This window comes from Gadus morhua, chromosome 8 (genome assembly GCF_902167405.1).
Source record: "Gadus morhua chromosome 8, gadMor3.0, whole genome shotgun sequence".
NCBI lineage: Eukaryota > Metazoa > Chordata > Actinopteri > Gadiformes > Gadidae > Gadus > Gadus morhua.
The window spans coordinates 16,581,842-16,598,747 of NC_044055.1; the positions used below are offsets into that span (position 1 = coordinate 16,581,842).

At 49.8% G+C, this 16,906-nt stretch overlaps 1 protein-coding gene across 1 annotated transcript; it reads right to left on the minus strand.

Moving 5' to 3' along the window:
• Positions 1-81: 81 nt before the first annotated feature.
• lamc2 (laminin, gamma 2) lies at positions 82-16,486 on the minus strand. The gene is made up of 22 exons (XM_030364693.1): positions 15,868-16,486; positions 13,258-13,434; positions 12,866-12,983; positions 12,241-12,362; positions 11,978-12,109; positions 11,631-11,820; positions 10,444-10,556; positions 9,931-10,149; positions 9,598-9,774; positions 9,254-9,487; positions 7,913-8,049; positions 7,627-7,783; positions 6,182-6,387; positions 5,570-5,655; positions 4,976-5,113; positions 4,639-4,783; positions 3,923-4,066; positions 3,284-3,398; positions 2,521-2,717; positions 1,790-1,948; positions 1,435-1,534; positions 82-994 (listed from the first exon to the last, which is right to left on the minus strand). Exons 1-22 carry the CDS (start codon positions 15,938-15,940, stop codon positions 741-743), a joined length of 3,393 nt encoding a protein of 1,130 aa, XP_030220553.1. The 5' UTR covers positions 15,941-16,486; the 3' UTR covers positions 82-740.
• Positions 16,487-16,906: the final 420 nt, after the last annotated feature.

The window sequence follows — 16,906 nt, forward strand, 5'->3', positions numbered from 1 at the left end:
GGAAATAAACATAACTAAATGTTTACAATTTTTAGATTATAAATTAGAATGAACAAAAAGAAACAAGAAAAGACAAGAGAGTGTTGTTAATATTAATGGTGAAAACTGAGTGTATTATGGGGCAAAGGGTAGGCGCCACTCGCCACGTAAAAAAAAATTAAATAGTCACATGATCTTGTCTTCTTGACTTAATACTGACGCCAAGAAAAAAAAAAAAAAAAGTTTAACAATATTGATCTTATGTACATGTATAAATACCACCAGCCTCGTCATCTACTAGTAATCACAGTCTCAGATACACTATATAGATATAGATATCTATATCTATATAGATATAGATATATACACTATAAAACACGCTATTTCTAACACTTAACAATACAAACCCATCTTCCAAGTTCAGCGATCATACCGATCTGATCCGACAAACACTATCCTACGCTAGGCTAGCTTTCAAACGCTATGCTAGTTTTCAAACGCTAGCCTAACTTTCATTCATCATTTCGCTCCTCAGTGCAGTTCATGAAAACATGTGGAGGGGGTGTGGCTTCAAACCTCTAGGTTGGGGGGAGGACAGGGGCCGGGGCTGAAGGCATCTTGATGGGGGAGGGGTGAGCTTGGGGAGATGGGTTCTTAAGGCCACTTTATAGGGAGAAGGGGGTGTGGCCTCAATTGGGGGTTCAACCTCAGTTGAATGTAGGGGCACAGGGATAGGGAGGGATCAGGGGGAGGGGCGGGGCTTAAGCCAGCTCGATGGGGGGGGTGTTGTAGCAGCCTGAGGGCACAGATTTGAGGATGACCTCCAGGTTGTTGATGTCGTACAGGATTTTGTCGATGTCCACGTTCAGACCCCCCAGGAGGCGCCGCTGCGCCGCCTCCAGGTCCTCCATGTTGTGGAGGCGGGGCTTGAGGTCCTGGTCCACTCTCTTATGGGCGTCGGCCAGGGAGCGTTCCAGCTCAGCTATGCGCTCTTCGTCAAGGCTGCCGGACTGGCCTGTCAGACGATGATGGACAACACGTCAGTTGAAAACACGTCAGTTGTCAACACGTCAGTAAACAACTGTCAGTAAACAACACGTCCGTAAACAACACATCTGTTAACAACACGTCATTTGACAACACTTCAGTAAACAACTGTCAGTAAACAACTATCAGTAAACAACACATCAATAAACAACAAGTCAGTAAACAACGGTCAGTAAACAACACATCTGTTCACAACTCGTCAGTTGACAACACTTCAGTAAACAACTGTCAGTAAACAACTATCAGTAAACAACACATCAGTAAACAACAAGTCAGTAAACAACTGTCAGTTAACAACTGTCAGTGAACAACACATCTGTTCACAACTCGTCAGTAAACACTACAGTGTGGGTCTAACAGATGTGAGGAAGAAGCACACTGATAGGACATCAGATCTGCAGGACTCACCGATCATGTTGAGCAAGTCGCTGACCTTCTGCAAAGTTGTTGCCACGGCATCCCTCGTATCCATGGCGTTGTCATGGGCAGCCTCAGCATCCGAGACAGCCTGGAGACAACACATGACATCAGATTACATCACGGGACATCAGGTGACACATAATGGGTCAACGTCTCAATACACGGTTGTTCTGAATCTGAACAGAGAGCCAAGGCAGGTATACAGCTAAGCAGCCCCAAATGTGGTCGTATTACTCCCTAATGAATCTCGAATATACACCGGTACCTCCATCTCATGGAGGTTTACGTTTCCTAGGTCTGACCTCGGTCAGCGTTCCTCCACCAATCCCCAGCCCACACCCACCTGCTCGGCGTCCATCTGCAGCGTCTGCGAGCTGGCCAGCTCCCCCTTCACCTTTCCCTGCATGGCTCCGGCCCGCTGCGCCATACCTTCCAGATCCTGCCTCAGTTTGGTGGCATCTGTCACCAGGCCGCTGCTAGGCTCCAGGGAACCCACGCCGCTCTAGAGAACCAACACAGAACCACCACGGGGTCAAGAACAGAGGTACCCCAAGTTTATTTTAAGCTATATTGCATGGATATTTTGTGTACATGCATATTTATTTCTTGATTTCATGCTTTTATATTTTTTTGTCTTGATTTCTTATTACTCTTACAGTATTTATTTAAACTTGAACACACATTTTCATTATTTTCCCCTTTTTCCCTCATTCCCCCAGGATTCGTACCCACTTTTGAAGGGTAACAGCGTTGCTCAAATCAACTCTATTCATATAGCCTCCGGGCTCCACATTACCGAGACCCCTCAAAACCCCAAACCATAAACCCTAATCCCTATACAGGGCAAGAAGAAAACCTCCCCAAAATTCAAGGGAAGACACATTGAGAAGAAAAGCCCTACACAACAAACCCATAAATGATCATCAACCCTGACCTCATTGTTTTGACCGACTGATCCATCAGGTTAATAAAAGGTGACAAATAGTAAAGATAACTGGACCATCTGATTAGCCTGTTACGAGGTCTACAGTGTGGCGTGTTGGTGACGTTGAGGTCAAACCAGAGCTCTGTTACCTCCAGGCCGGCCACCTCTGTCTCCAGCTCTGCGATGGTGGCCAGGGTGTTGGTGTAGTCCTGGGAGAAGTCCTCCAGGAGGTTCAGGGTCTGGCCGTTTTTCAAGACCGCCTGCTGAATGGTGCCGTTGATGGCCGGGAGTCTGGCAATGGCTGCGTCGGCCAGCTTCTTGCCTTCGTCGATGCTCTGGTCAAACCCTGCAGAAGAGGAGGAGGAGGAGGAAGAGGAAGACACGTTGTTGTTGGCAGTTTTTCAGGAGGGCCAGAGGGCCGCGATTTCTCTGGTGTTTTGTTTTCGCCCGGCGCTGTCACTACTGGCGGGCTAGCGGGCCAAAACTGGGGCCTGGACACTAGTGCCACTGTCTAGGGGGACAATAGAGAGCCCAGAAGAGAAGAGACAGGCTGCTCTCTCTACGGGGGATCTGGACAGGAATGTGCAATTACCCACCCATCCAGTCAGCAATCTGTCCATCCACCATCCATTGCTCCATACATACATACATACTTTCACCCATTCATCCATTCACTCATCTATCCATCCATTTACTTATCCTCAATCCATCCATCAATCCACTCATGCCTCAATCCTTTCATGCATTCAGTCATGCCTTAATCCATCCATCCATCAATTCCCTCATGCCTCAATCCTTTCATCCATTCACTCATGCCTTAATCCATCCATCCATTCACTCATCCATCCATTCTAATGCCAGGGTCAGAGTAAGGTGGAGGCTGACAAGGAAGTCTGGCTGGCGCTGTGGTACCTCTCAGTGAAGTCAGGGTGTCTTCCACTCCTTTCAAGTTGCTCTTGATTCCACTCAGCGCCCCTTCGGTTTCGGCCTTGGCAGCATTGGCCCTGACCAGCAGACCGTCGTACACCTGGGGTGGGATGGCCATTCAATCTCTATATGAAACATGTTCTTCTAGTTCTACAAGTTCATGTATGTAGCTATACAAATCCCCACGACGCCTATCTAGTTCATGTGTGTAGCTACGTAGCTAAATCCCCAAGACGCCTATCTAGTTCATGTGTGTAGCTACGTAGCTAAATCCCCAAGATGTGTATCTAGTTCATGTGTGTAGCTACGTAGCTAAATCCCCAAGACGTGTATCTAGTTCATGTGTGTAGCTACGTAGCTAAATCCCCAAGACGTGTATCTAGTTCATGTGTGTAGCAAAGTAGCTAAATCCCCAAGACGTGTATCTAGTTCATGTATGTAGCTAGACAAATCGCCACGGCGCCCATCTAGTTCATGTGTGTAGCTGGCTAAAACCCCTTAAACGCCTATGCAGTTTACATGTGTAGCTATTTAATTTACAAGGAAGTCTATGTCGTTTTCTTGATTACGTGTTTGGTGGGCTAACTCTCCAACACGTCTATGTTTTTTAGCTAGACAACGTACCTTCTGAGCATCGTGGCCTTGTTTCAGGAGGCCCCGCGCCAGATCCTTGTCCTGGTCCACATCCTTCAGGAGCGCTCGGGAGGCCAAGATGTTGGGCGAGACCTGGTCCGTCAGGGTGTCCAGTCTCGACACCAGATCATCTACCTGTCGTACCAGAACACAGTCAGAAACACGACTAGAAATACAGAATAAATAGCTTAGCTTTTTATCTTGCCTTTCAAACGTTTCTAACCATTGTATTTGTAATGGTTTGTTTCTAACAGTATGTCTTTATCAAGTTGTTATTAGTTGCCAACCAGTTTCAGCATGCATAAATGCATTTCTCAAGAGCTCCCTGCCCAATCTGTCCTTGGCTATGAGGCTTAAGCTATGGGTAACATTGAGTAGGATACAGGCGTCTACGTTTAGGCCTACGTGTTATACTCACGTTGAACCTTATTGACATGGGGACATAGGGTTATTGTCACTAGGGAATTACTTTAGAGGTGGTTAAGACACTTGTGTACAGTTAAGTGGAATTACGGTATGAGGTTACCCATTTGAGATGTGTATACATTTTGACAGGGTAAAGTTACGCTATCAGGTCAAATCAATGTTTTTAATTAATATCATCTCTCGATTCTTTGTATAATGTCAGTTGTTGTTGTCAGCCAAGCATCACGTCTACTAAGTCAACCATCACATAGAGCCGACAGGCGGCTTGTTGCCATAGCTACCTGGATAGGAGGGCCGATGGCCGGCTCCATACCGGTGATCTGCTTCAACATGTCCCCAGCCAGTTGGCTCTCAACCCCAGCCTGGCTGCTCAGGCGAGTAGCCTGGTTCTCCATGGTCTTCACCTTGCCGGAGGTCTTGTCATACCTTGAGAAGGAGAAACACAGTGTGAGAGGAGAGGAGAGGAGAGAAGAGGAGAGGAGAGGAGAAAAGAGGAGAGGAGACAATGGGGAGAAGATAGGAAAAAGGAGGAGAGCAGAAAAGGGGAATGGAGAGGAGAGCAGAGAAGAAAAGAGGAGAGGAAAGGAGAGAAGAGCAGGTGGTGGAGGAAGGACTCACATGTTGTTCAGGTTTCCCAGCAGCTCCTTGACCTGGTTCTCCCGGGACATGAGGCCCCTCATGAGAGCCAGGCTGTTCCCAGAGTCGGCGAGGGCGTCCCCGGCACTCTGCTCCACCTCCTCCGCCTTCACCAGGTGTCTGGGAGGAGAAACAGCGTCACACTCGGAACATGATTCAAACAGTCAAAAGATCGGAAGTTGACCTCTGTCAACTGCTAGCCTCAAGGGAGTGCAGCCCCTGAGGTCCCTGCAGAACCTTCAACTGCTGGCTTTGACAGAACCCAACCCCTGAGGTTAGGGTTGACCTTTTTTGGGCAGAGTTATGTTTTCAACACAGAGAGTACAGTCGAACCTGTGATGCTACAATACTTTTTCTAGACTACGTTACAAACACAATCTCTATTTTACCCATAACATAACATCGTAAGCTTCTAAAGCTCATACAGAAATTGACATTCAAGTCCACAGACCCACAGTGTTAACAAGGGGCCTGTTGCCCAGCTTTGTTCAGCGGGCGGCTGGGGTTCTGCTGTGTGTGCATGGACCAGGGCCGGATGGTGTTTCGTATTGCACCATGATGGTGTATTGCACCCACCTCTCAGCCAGCTCTTTGGCCTTGGTGATCAGGGTGGAGAAGAGGTTGTTGCTCACGGCCTGGGCCTCGTCACCCTGAGGAAGATCCTGGCACAGAGACACATGGAGGAATATTAATATATACACACACACACACACACACACACACACACACACACACACACACACACACACACACACACACACACACACACACACACACACACACACACACAACCATGGATCCCACTAACCAGATCACCATTGATGAATATCGTGCAAAGCTATATTTATCTCAAGCTGTCGCTGTAAGAAGAACAAGGGTCTCCTATCCAATAGGGGGCGCTAGTGCACCACTGCTGTTTGAATTAATTTGATTCAACTAAAGTCATCAACATCATCCATGGTCGGTACATTATGCATGGCCACACAGACATTTCTTACGCAATAACCCCCACTTGGTCCATTTCAATTTCAAAGTTGCTTCTTCACAACTGCCTATTTAATCAGAGAGGATCAGATGGCCTTAGTGGCTGAACAACTGGTCAGCATCTCAAAGTATCATCACGACGATAGCGCCACCACCGGCACCAGGCATGGCCTCGGTCTCTGAGCGTTGTGGGCGGGCGCCTACCGCTGCCTGGATCTTGGCCTTGGCGTCTTTCAGCGTGAACGTCATCTGGTCGATGAGCGTCTGCACCGCCGCGCTGCGCGTGTCGTAGGCCGCCTGCTCCTGGCGGAGCCGGGCGGCGGCGCGCGTCAGACTCTGGACGTCCTGGCTCTCTTCCAGCTGCTGGTCGCTAATGCTGGTCACACGCAACTGGAGATTCCGCTCCGACACTGTGGGGGGGGGGGGTTGACTTCATCAGATCAGGCATGATGACACCATCGAGATCAAGCATGACACCATCGAGATCAAGCATGACACCATCGAGATCAAGCATGACATCATCGAGATCGATCATGACATCATCGAGATCATGCATGACATCATCGAGATCAAGCTTGACATCATCGAGATCAAGCTTGACATCATCGAGATCAAACGTGACATCATCGAGATCAATCATGACATCATCGAGATCAAGCATGACACCATCGAGATCAAGCATGACATCATCGAGATCAATCATGACATCATCGAGATCATGCATGACATCATTGAGATCAAGCGTGACATCATCGAGCTCGCGTTCTCCAGTTCTAAGCGGTTCCGTTTCTCTTGTAGCCAGAGAGGTGTCCCTGAGCGACAACTTACCCTCACCTCTCCCGCCAAGCCAGCAGATGACACCGCTGTCGGTGTTGTATGAATGCTTACATGAATGAGTGTATGAATGGCTGAATGTGTCTATGAATGGATTAATGTTTGTATGTGTATGAATAGATGTAATTGGATGTATGAATGGATGAATGCAAGGCACAAATGAAAGAGTTCTCTGAGGGACCACAGGTTAGTAATGTGCTCAATGAAGGCAGACCGTTCAAATTGGTTTGCAGCCAGCAGGGTAACAGAACATTAATGCAGAAAAACAGCAACCACAACTTTACAATAAGACACCGAGGTAATCTCGACAATTCACATCTGAGATGAAATTACACAACGGGAGAACCATTCGTCAAGCAAATTCTACTCAACGATGGACGGGTTTTTACTGTGGTGGCCTCTATCCAGGCTGACAGACCAGGAAGACGTCCTGCATGGAGGGCTCTCTCTCTACAGCACTGGCCTCATTCTCAGCTCAGGCTTCGACCTCTTCCCTTGCTGACACCTCCTTCAGCCTCCACAATAAACCAGAACCCACTCCACTAGAGTCAGTTCACATCATCTTCACAGCAAAGGACATCTGGCCAACGCAACACATAATTTCATACTATTCTTGTAAACCTTTCCTGCAGAATGACCAGAACACAGACTGGGGGTCTATCCCCAATCTCTACCTGCAGGCGCCCCTGCCCTGAGCAAGATGTCCAACTAACCCCTACCTGCTCCTCAATGACATGCATCAGTGTTCCCTTTATAGCTTTAGGTTAGCCTCCATCTTCCACCAAATGACTCAATCGTCCCAGTTTAACCCTGACCTTTGAGTGTGTCCACGGTATTTGTGAGATCTGTCACCAGCGCGCCGGCGGCTTTAAGGGCGGTGTCCAGCTGGTGGGTGCTGTCGGAGCCGGTACCTCCGCCCAGGTTGGAGAACAGCTTCTCGAGCTCCCGGAGTTTAGCGGCGTAGCCCTCCACCTACAGAGCAGAGTCAGGGACACGTAGGAACATCAGAGAGCCGAAGGAGATCCAGGATGTAGCACTCACGATGAGATAGTGCTTTATCACTCCCAGACGTGGGCGGGCCTAATGGTTTGTGGGCGATACCTGGGAGATGATTGGCTGGAAGCATGACGGACAGGTGGAGCGGTGACACCTGCGTCCCTGGTAGCCCTCCCTGCAGGTACACTGGCCCTCCGCGCTGCACAGGCTGAACAACGAGCCAATCGGGTCACATTTGCAGGCTGCAGGGAAGAGCGACAGTGAGCCAATAGAAACACGGTTCTTCATCATCACCACCATTACAACCACACAATCACCATCACCACCACTACAACAATAACCATCATCATCATCATCATCATCATCCTCACCACCATGACAACCACACAATCACCATCACCACCACTACAACAATAACCATCATCATCATCATCATCATCCTCACCACCATGACAACCACACAATCACCATCACCACCACTACAACAATAACCATCTTCGTCATCATCATCACCACCATGACAACCACACAATCACCATCACCACCACTACAACAATAACCATCTTCGTCATCATCATCATCCTCACCACCATGACAACCACACAATCACCATCACCACCACTACAACAATAACCATCTTCGTCATCATCATCATCCTCACCACCATGACAACCACACAATCACCATCACCACCACTACAACAATAACCATCTTCGTCATCATCATCATCCTCACCACCATGACAACCACACAATCACCATCACCACCACTACAGCAATAACCATCTTCGTCATCATCATCATCCTCACCACCATGACAACCACACAATCACCATCACCACCCCTACAGCAATAACCATCTTCATCATCATCATCATCCTCACCACCATGACAACCACACAATCACCATCACCACCACTACAACAATAACCATCTTCGTCATCATCATCATCCTCACCACCATGACAACCACACAATCACCATCACCACCACTACAGCAATAACCATCATCACCATCATCATCATCATCCTCACCACCATGACAACCACACAATCACCATCACCACCACTACAGCAATAACCATCATCACCATCACCACTACAACCATCATCACCACCACCACTACAACCATTATCATCAGCACCACCATTACTACAACCATCATCATTATCCCCATCACCAATACAATCATCATCATCATCACCACCACCACATCCATCACCTTCATCATCACCATCACCATTACAACCATCAGAATCATCACCATTACCACCAACACTACAGATATCACTATCCCACTCATCATCAACATTAAAACATCAACCCATGATCTTCATCATCACCACCATCATCATCCGCGTCATCGTTACCACTGCGATCATTCCTACCACCCCACATCATCCCATTGACCCCCCCCCCCCCCCCCACACGGCTCTGGTTCCTCACCCTCGCACGCGTCCGTCAGGCGGCTGTGGTAGGAGCCCTCGGGGCAGGCCTTGGGCTGCCCGTCCCGGCTCTCGTCCACACACTTCAGACACTCCCCGCTGAACGGGTCGCAGTGGGTGCCCTCCAGGGAGTCCCCGCGCCCGGGGCAGGAGCAGGCCTGGCAGGGCCTCTGCGGCCCCCTCTCCCCCAGGGGGTCGCCGTACAGACCGTCCCCGCACAGCTGGCAGCGGAAGCCTGGGTGGGGGGGGGGGGGGGGGGGCGTCAGCATCCCTCTATAACATGTTCTATATTTCTATCTATCCATCCATCCATCAATCAGAGGGGCCGTCCGGTGGTTGACCTACCAGTGACCCCAGGGGGGCAGTTGTCACACTGGACCTCCAGCGAGCCGGGCTTCAGGGAGCACCCCACGCCCCCGGCACACGGGCACCTCACGCAGGACAGCGGCTGGTTCGGGTCGCTATAGTAACCACCGGGACAGGCCTGGGACCTCTGTGTCTCGTCGGCAGAGAAGCAGTCGCCTAGGCAACAGGGAGAGGAGGAGGAGGAGGAGGAGGAGGAGGAGGAGGAGGAGGAGGAACCATTTCAACAGCGAGGTCAGTGATGATGAATTACTTTTGAACGGTGAACCTGGTCCCGTCCTACGGGTGGGTGTGTCGTCGTGAGCGCGCTCTCACCTGTGTCGGGGTCACAGCTTCCCGCCTTACAGTCACATGGTTCGCAGGCGCCGAAGGCCCCGTCGGCGGGGGACGTGCGTTTGAACCCGGCCCCGCAGCGGCCGCAGTGCGCGCCCTGGTACCCCGGCTCACACACGCAGCTCTGCACCCAGGGGGCGGGGCCACCGGCGCCGCCGCCGCGCGCTGACATCAGGCTGACGTTGTCAAGGTAACCGCGCCCTGAGGATAATACAGTTGGTCGGGTCAGTAGGTTGCTTTTTTATTATTTTGACAATGCTTCCTTTTGTGTTTTTATCTCGTCTGGTTCGGAATGATTAGTACAATAAAAGAAAATAAATAAAATAAGGTTTAAATTAAATTAATTAAGTCAACAAATAAAGAAGATGAAAATAAAGTGTTTGTAAGGTATATGAGGCTGATACGAGGCTATAGAACGTCCTAATGCGCTGCGTGTCCATGTGTAGGACGCTGAGGCGTAGCATCAAACCAGAAGACCCAGCGGCCCGTACTGACCGTCCTCTCCGAACGTGGCCCGGATCTTGATCGCCGTGAGGTTGTGTAGGAGGGACTGGAACTGCAGCTGGGAGAGCTTGGGCCTCCACTTGCTGCCTGAACGCTCATCCAGCCTGAAGAGGGACATGGGAAGGACCACCAAGCAGGAGTTTAGTCGCTGGTCGGCGTGTAGGATATTTTAAACCGGTTCCGTTGAGTGCTTCAGAGACGGAAGGGGAGACCCTCGAGACACACCAGGGGGCGCTAAAGGTCCTTGTACAGGAGATCCCCCATGGTTTCTCATTACAAAAGACTAACCCTAACCCTATCCCAGCTGTCAATCCCGCAGCATCTCTGGGTGAAGTAATGACAGATGTCCACTAGGGGGCGACGTTGCGCAGGGAAATACTTGAGAAACGCTGTTGGCTTGAAAGGGTTATGTCTCTCGAGGTCAGCTGCTAATGAGGGTTAATCCGTCTTTTAAACTACTCTCAGAGGACATTTTCCTTCTCTTGTTACCTCCCACAAATATAGAAATAAGCCATAACAAATCTTTCACCCGTTGAGTAATGCACGCGGTAAGGGAGAGGGAAAATAAAACAGACATTTCTCAACTTGTCAACAATCTGTCTTTCCCCAACGTTCCTTTGGGTTTCTATGTCTCTATGACGAATGGAATGAGGCTTTTGCATGCCGGCTAAATATTGACAAATGGTTCTCTTGACAGCTGCGTCCTATTAGTCCCTCCCAATGGAAAACAAAAGCATATTCTCATTCGGTTGCATGACCACAGCAGCCCTGAACAAGATGGGGCTGGCCCCGTGTTTGTCTGCAGACGGACGTGCGTAAAGAACACGATGATCCAAGACAAATTGTTCCCTGTCCAGACAGCTGGGATAGGCGCTGTGCTCTCAAAGGAAACCTCTTGTTGTGTTTGGACAAGCTACCGGGGTGGGTTTCACGATGACGGGAGATTAGACGTAACTGCGGTGGAAAATACTGGCCATCAGGTTACTGGGGAGGGGGGCCAACCTTTTCAACTCAATGCCCCAAAAAGTGGAGTAAAATAAAATAATAAAATTGCACATTAAAAAAGTGTTGTGGCTCCATTGCGGTCTCAAGGCTCTAAGGTTCCCCAGAGCTTCTATGCATCTCGGTCCTAAGGGGGTTCTTAGGGTCTAGCCTGGGTCTAAGGAGGTTCGGCCCACCTGAAGCTGAAGGGGATCTTCTGTCCGCAGGGGATGATGGACCTCAGCTCCCCCAGCGCTGCTCCCACCCGGAGGCCGGCCCCCTCCAGAACCACGTCGTTGGTGGAGGGGTGGCGCACGCCGCGGTCCAGACGCAGGGAGAAGCTCAGGTTCTGGCCATAGCTCAGCACCTGGTTACCGAGGTAACGAGCTGGACGGAGCACACAGAACAGAGCAGGTGAGGAGAGGAGGAGAGGAGAGGAGGAAAGTAGAGGAGAGAGGAAAAGAGGAGGGTAGGATTGGAGAGGAAAGGGGAGAGGGAAGGGGAGGAGAGGAGGGAGGAGGGAGAGGAGTGAGGCGTGTCCTACCAGGGGCGTTGAGGTAGGTGGGCAGGCTGTTCTGAGAGATGACTTCCAGGTCCTCGTGGATCGGCACCCAGCGGAACTGGACCTGTGACGTCAGCACCCCGCGACCCGTGCTCAACTGCCAGCCCTCCGGCCCTGCAGACCAACCAGCATGTTCATATTAACGAGCATCACAACATTATTATCTTTGGACTTCTATTGTGGAGTAAGGGGGCTTTTATTGTGGAGTAGGGGGCTTTTATTGTGGAGTTAGAGGAATTCTTTACCATCAGTGAATTTGGACTCGATGGGGTGGGCAGCGTATCCATGGGCGACACCACAGCTGGAGGCGTGGCCATGGCAGAAACAGGAAGTGGACCGATCCACAGGCTCGTCTCTGAGGACAGCTCTGTTCACACAAACGACACAGTACTTTGAGTACTGCTACAGTACTACCGTAGTACCGCTTACATAGGGCCGACATACCGGTTGTACCAACAGTTTAGTGTTACCTCAAGCAGGAGATTTAAGGAGCCGGTAGAGAGCAGCAGGAGGAGAGGAGACGATGAGCAGGAGGGGACCAGGAGAGAGACAGAGAGGGAGAGGTGGAGCAGGAGATGAAGAGGAGGAGGAGGAGGAGGAGGAGGAGAGGAGGAGGAAACATAAGCCGAGCGGACATTAGAGGAGCGGATATAAGAGGAGCAGGGTATGAGGAGCGGGAGGAGAGGAGGGGATGAACAGGTGAGAGCAGAAGAGAGAAGGAGCAGGATAGTGAAGGAGCAGCAGAGAGAAAGAGAGAGAAGAATCAGGAGAGGAGCAGGAGAGAGGAGCAGGAAAGAGAAGTAGAGAGAAGGAGCAGGATAGAGAAGGAGCAGAAAGGAAGGGTCAGGGTATGAGGAGGGGTAATCCTACCCTGTGCAGCCGTTGGATCCGAGTGGAGCTCCGTTGGTGCAGCGGTCGCATTTGTCTCCCGTTACCCCTTCTTTACAGCTGCAGCGCCCCCTGCTGTCACACGTGGAGGCCACAGACCCTGCAGGACCAGAGGTCAAAGGTTATGAACCTTATCCTAACCATCCATAATGTCGTTCGGTTGCTATCACAGCTATCTTCCTGGGAGAAGACATTGTGGACAATGGGAGCGGCCCAGTACAACCCTAAGCCTCTACTGGTGGGTGCTGAGCCACATTAGCTGACACAATTCAGTCGCGACCAGCGGAGTGTATCTACATAGTAACCGCCATGCGTTTAAAATGACTAGCGCTGCATGGCTTCAGTAGGATCACCTGGGACAGGTGTGGTCTCACCTGAGGAGCTGCACCGGCAGGGGCTGCAGTGCTGCCCGGGTACCCAGCGGAAGAAGCCGACTTCACAGTGCTCACAGCGCCGCCCGGTGGTGTTGCCGCGGCAATCCAAGCAGCGCATCCCCTCCGCGTCCAGCACGCAGTAGCGCGACTTCCGGTTGCAGTCGCATCGTTGACCGGCTGGAGCGGGAGAAACCAGGTTAAATAATTGAGTGATTTGGAACTTCAAAATGCTACATGTTACCGTTTGTGAGTGCCAACTCTACATGGTAACTGTCCGATTACAATAACCACTTTATAACATGTCAATCGATATTAAGGTCTCCTAAAAATCTGGTGTAGACCGGCTTTGTTTTGGCACAGTCGTGGAAAACATCTTCACCTTGTTTGGCGGCACTCCAGGATTTTTTTTTAAGATACCTGTATATAGTGTCTCCAATTTTGAATAAGAACTCCTTGGCCTCACTTGTAATTCCGTTTCGGTGAAATCCTTGTGGAAGAAATTAATGATTATATTCTATGGTAACCATGATTATTATTAGGCCTATATATCTAATGGTAGAAAACATTTAAAGCGCCTCTGGATTCTGATCCAGGGCTTGACACGGTGCCAGGGAGTCTGGGGTCAGAGCGTAAGTTGGAACCCCCCACAGGACCAGGAAGCTACGGGGTGAATAATGCTGACCTTAGCCTGGTGTTCTAGATTATTTTGTTGACCATTCGCATAGAGGAATTTATGATTGATTGTGGGCGGACACCTTAAACAAGAAACTGCTTTGTGTGTGTGGATAAAGGGAACGCCGGGATCTGCGGACCGGCAGTGCTTTGCAAACTACTCAGCTTTGTTGTTGTCTTTTTTAACGATAAAGTCTTTTTTGTCATACTTGCCCCTCGATTTCTTTTCCTGTCTCTTAGTCAGTCGAAGTGAGTAGATCTCGGTTAATTCCACCACATCCTCAGCTTAATATCATTAATCTCCCTCTGTCGGATCTGAGACGTTTCTCTTACAGAACATCTCCCCCCCCGGGCACGGGCTGTACAGGGCTGACGTAGGGCCTGCCCCACCCACCCCTCCCTTCCTCCAGACCCCACCCAAGAGCCCCGCCTCTCGTTAGCGACGAGGTTCTAACCAGACGGTGCGGACTGGGTTGTCCGGGAGGGGCGGGGTCGGGCGAGCTACAGCGTGCCGGGTGGAGGAGACGGAGCTACAGCGTGCCGGGTGGAGGAGACGGAGCTGGGTGGGGGATCTAAGTGGTGTTTACGTGCTGGGTGGGAGCGGAGCCTCACCGCACAGGGAGTCCAGGGGGCTTGTTCAGGGGGATTTCACTAATGCCTCACAGATCAACGGTACGCCGGAGCGCTAAGTCCCTGCGGTTGGGTTCTCACGGTGGGCCAGGGAACATTACGTCTACAGGTGATGACGCTGTTAGAAGTTAGCACAAACTCTCCTCATCAGAACAGTGAACTATTATGGTCTGGCATCTTTCATTTAGCAAACGCCAACAGCTGGAATTTACCGGGTTAGATCCCTAAGTGTCCACAGCCTACCTAAAGGTATCGTTGAGCAAGATGTCCCCTGACCCCTACCTGCTCGTTACAGTGGTATCTAATCCATTAACAGCCGCCTACAGTGAATATTGAACACCTGAGGATGTAAACACTGGTAACATGCAGGATACAAGAACAGGAATTAAGATAGCAGACTGCACACACACACACACACACACACACACACACACACACACACACACACACACACACACACACACACACACACAATGCTTGGAGAGAGTTTGCTGTAACCAGGGTAACGCCCATGGGACAGGGTGTGTTTACCTGTCCCGCCCTGGCAGTACAGAGGGTGAGAGAGACACACACACACACACACACACACACACACACACACACACACACACACACACACACACACACACACACAGAAAGACAGACACAGTTGGAGAGAGAGAGCCAGAGAGAGTGGGAGACCCAGAGAGAAAGAGAGAGAGAGACAGACAGAGACCGAGAGAGACACACACACACAGAGTTGGAAAGACAGAGACAGAGAGAAACACACAGAGGGACACAGAAATAGCCTGATAGTTGGAGAGGAGGGAGATGGAGAGAGTTGGTTTAGCTCAATGTTGGAAGATTTACCGCAGAAAACGCGTGCCTTTACTTTCCGCCTCCATCTCTAACCTCACCCTTCATTCACTGTTATGTTGATATGATTACATGAAGCATTGAAACACTTTGATCATTTGAATGGTGTTTCAATTTCAGTTTAACCGCCCCTCACATAAAATATCACACAAAACCTCTCAACCTACTATGTAAAACCGTATACTATGCAGTATGATATATAGTTTATGGTTTTATATACAATGTAGCCTACACCATATGATATATAGTTTATGGTTTTATATACGATATAGTCTACACCATATACTATGTAGTATGATAGACTAGTATGTGGTTTTGAATAGTATATAAAGAAAAAGAGGAAAAGTAACTTGTTAAGATAATCATCTGTCTATCAACACATAACGGTCTGTAATTAGCAATCAGTCACTTCAATGTGTCCATACGTGAACCTCCAGAACCAGTGATACTCACAGTTGTGCTGTGTAAACGTCCCGTGGACGACCACAACGAAAGCTAGAATCCCGCAGAAGTGGACCCAGGTCATGATGGAATAGCTTCAGTCCCAGGTTCTTGTGATAGGTAGTGTTAGATCCTGTGAGTTCTGGTGTATCCCGGGAGTGTCAAAACTCTTATCCCGGCACTTGTCCCGGAGCGCTGCTTTTATCAGCCCCGCTGCAAGCTGCCACACGCAACACTTACTCACTGGTGATTCAAACACGCTCATAAACACTCACGCACACACGTTATACACACACACACACACACACACACACACACACACACCCACATTCAACCAGCCCTGAACCATTAACAATGAAATAGATATCATTTAACGTATCTTTTAATAAAAGCCTTAATATGTACATATTCTGCAAGATAGATATAGTTTATACAAAATAATGAAGCCCAGGAGGAATTAAAAGAGAGAAAACATCCTGTCATTTTTTTATATATCTTTTAGGCACACTCTATGTACACAATAATCGACGCACTTGTTTGCACACACACGCTGTTTTTTCAAGCACATACACACAATTATAAAACGTATAATCACAGACACACACTCACACACCTACAATCTTATACACGCACACACCCAATCATACCCACGCACGCATGTGCAAACACGCACACACACAATCACACTTGACACACAATAACACATGTGACTCACATGTGATTCAGTCGCACACACACATACACACACACACACACACACACACACACACACACAGGAAACGGCGTGTTGCGTGGCGGCTGGCAGGACGGTCCACAGTGTTGCGTTGTTCTGGGACGTCCAGACGTTTCCATCCTCATTTCCATAAGGTCCGCACAACGGCCGGCTCTCAGCGACCCGCTCCGACCCCAACACAACAGACGTCTTTGTTGCCGGGGTCCCCGAATCAGGTCTGTCCTGCTTGGTGATCTGGGTGGCGGTTCGCCCCCCGCCCCTCACCCTTTCCTGCGCTCCCAGGTCTGGTCTGGTGAACTTTGGGTGACCATGGTTGAC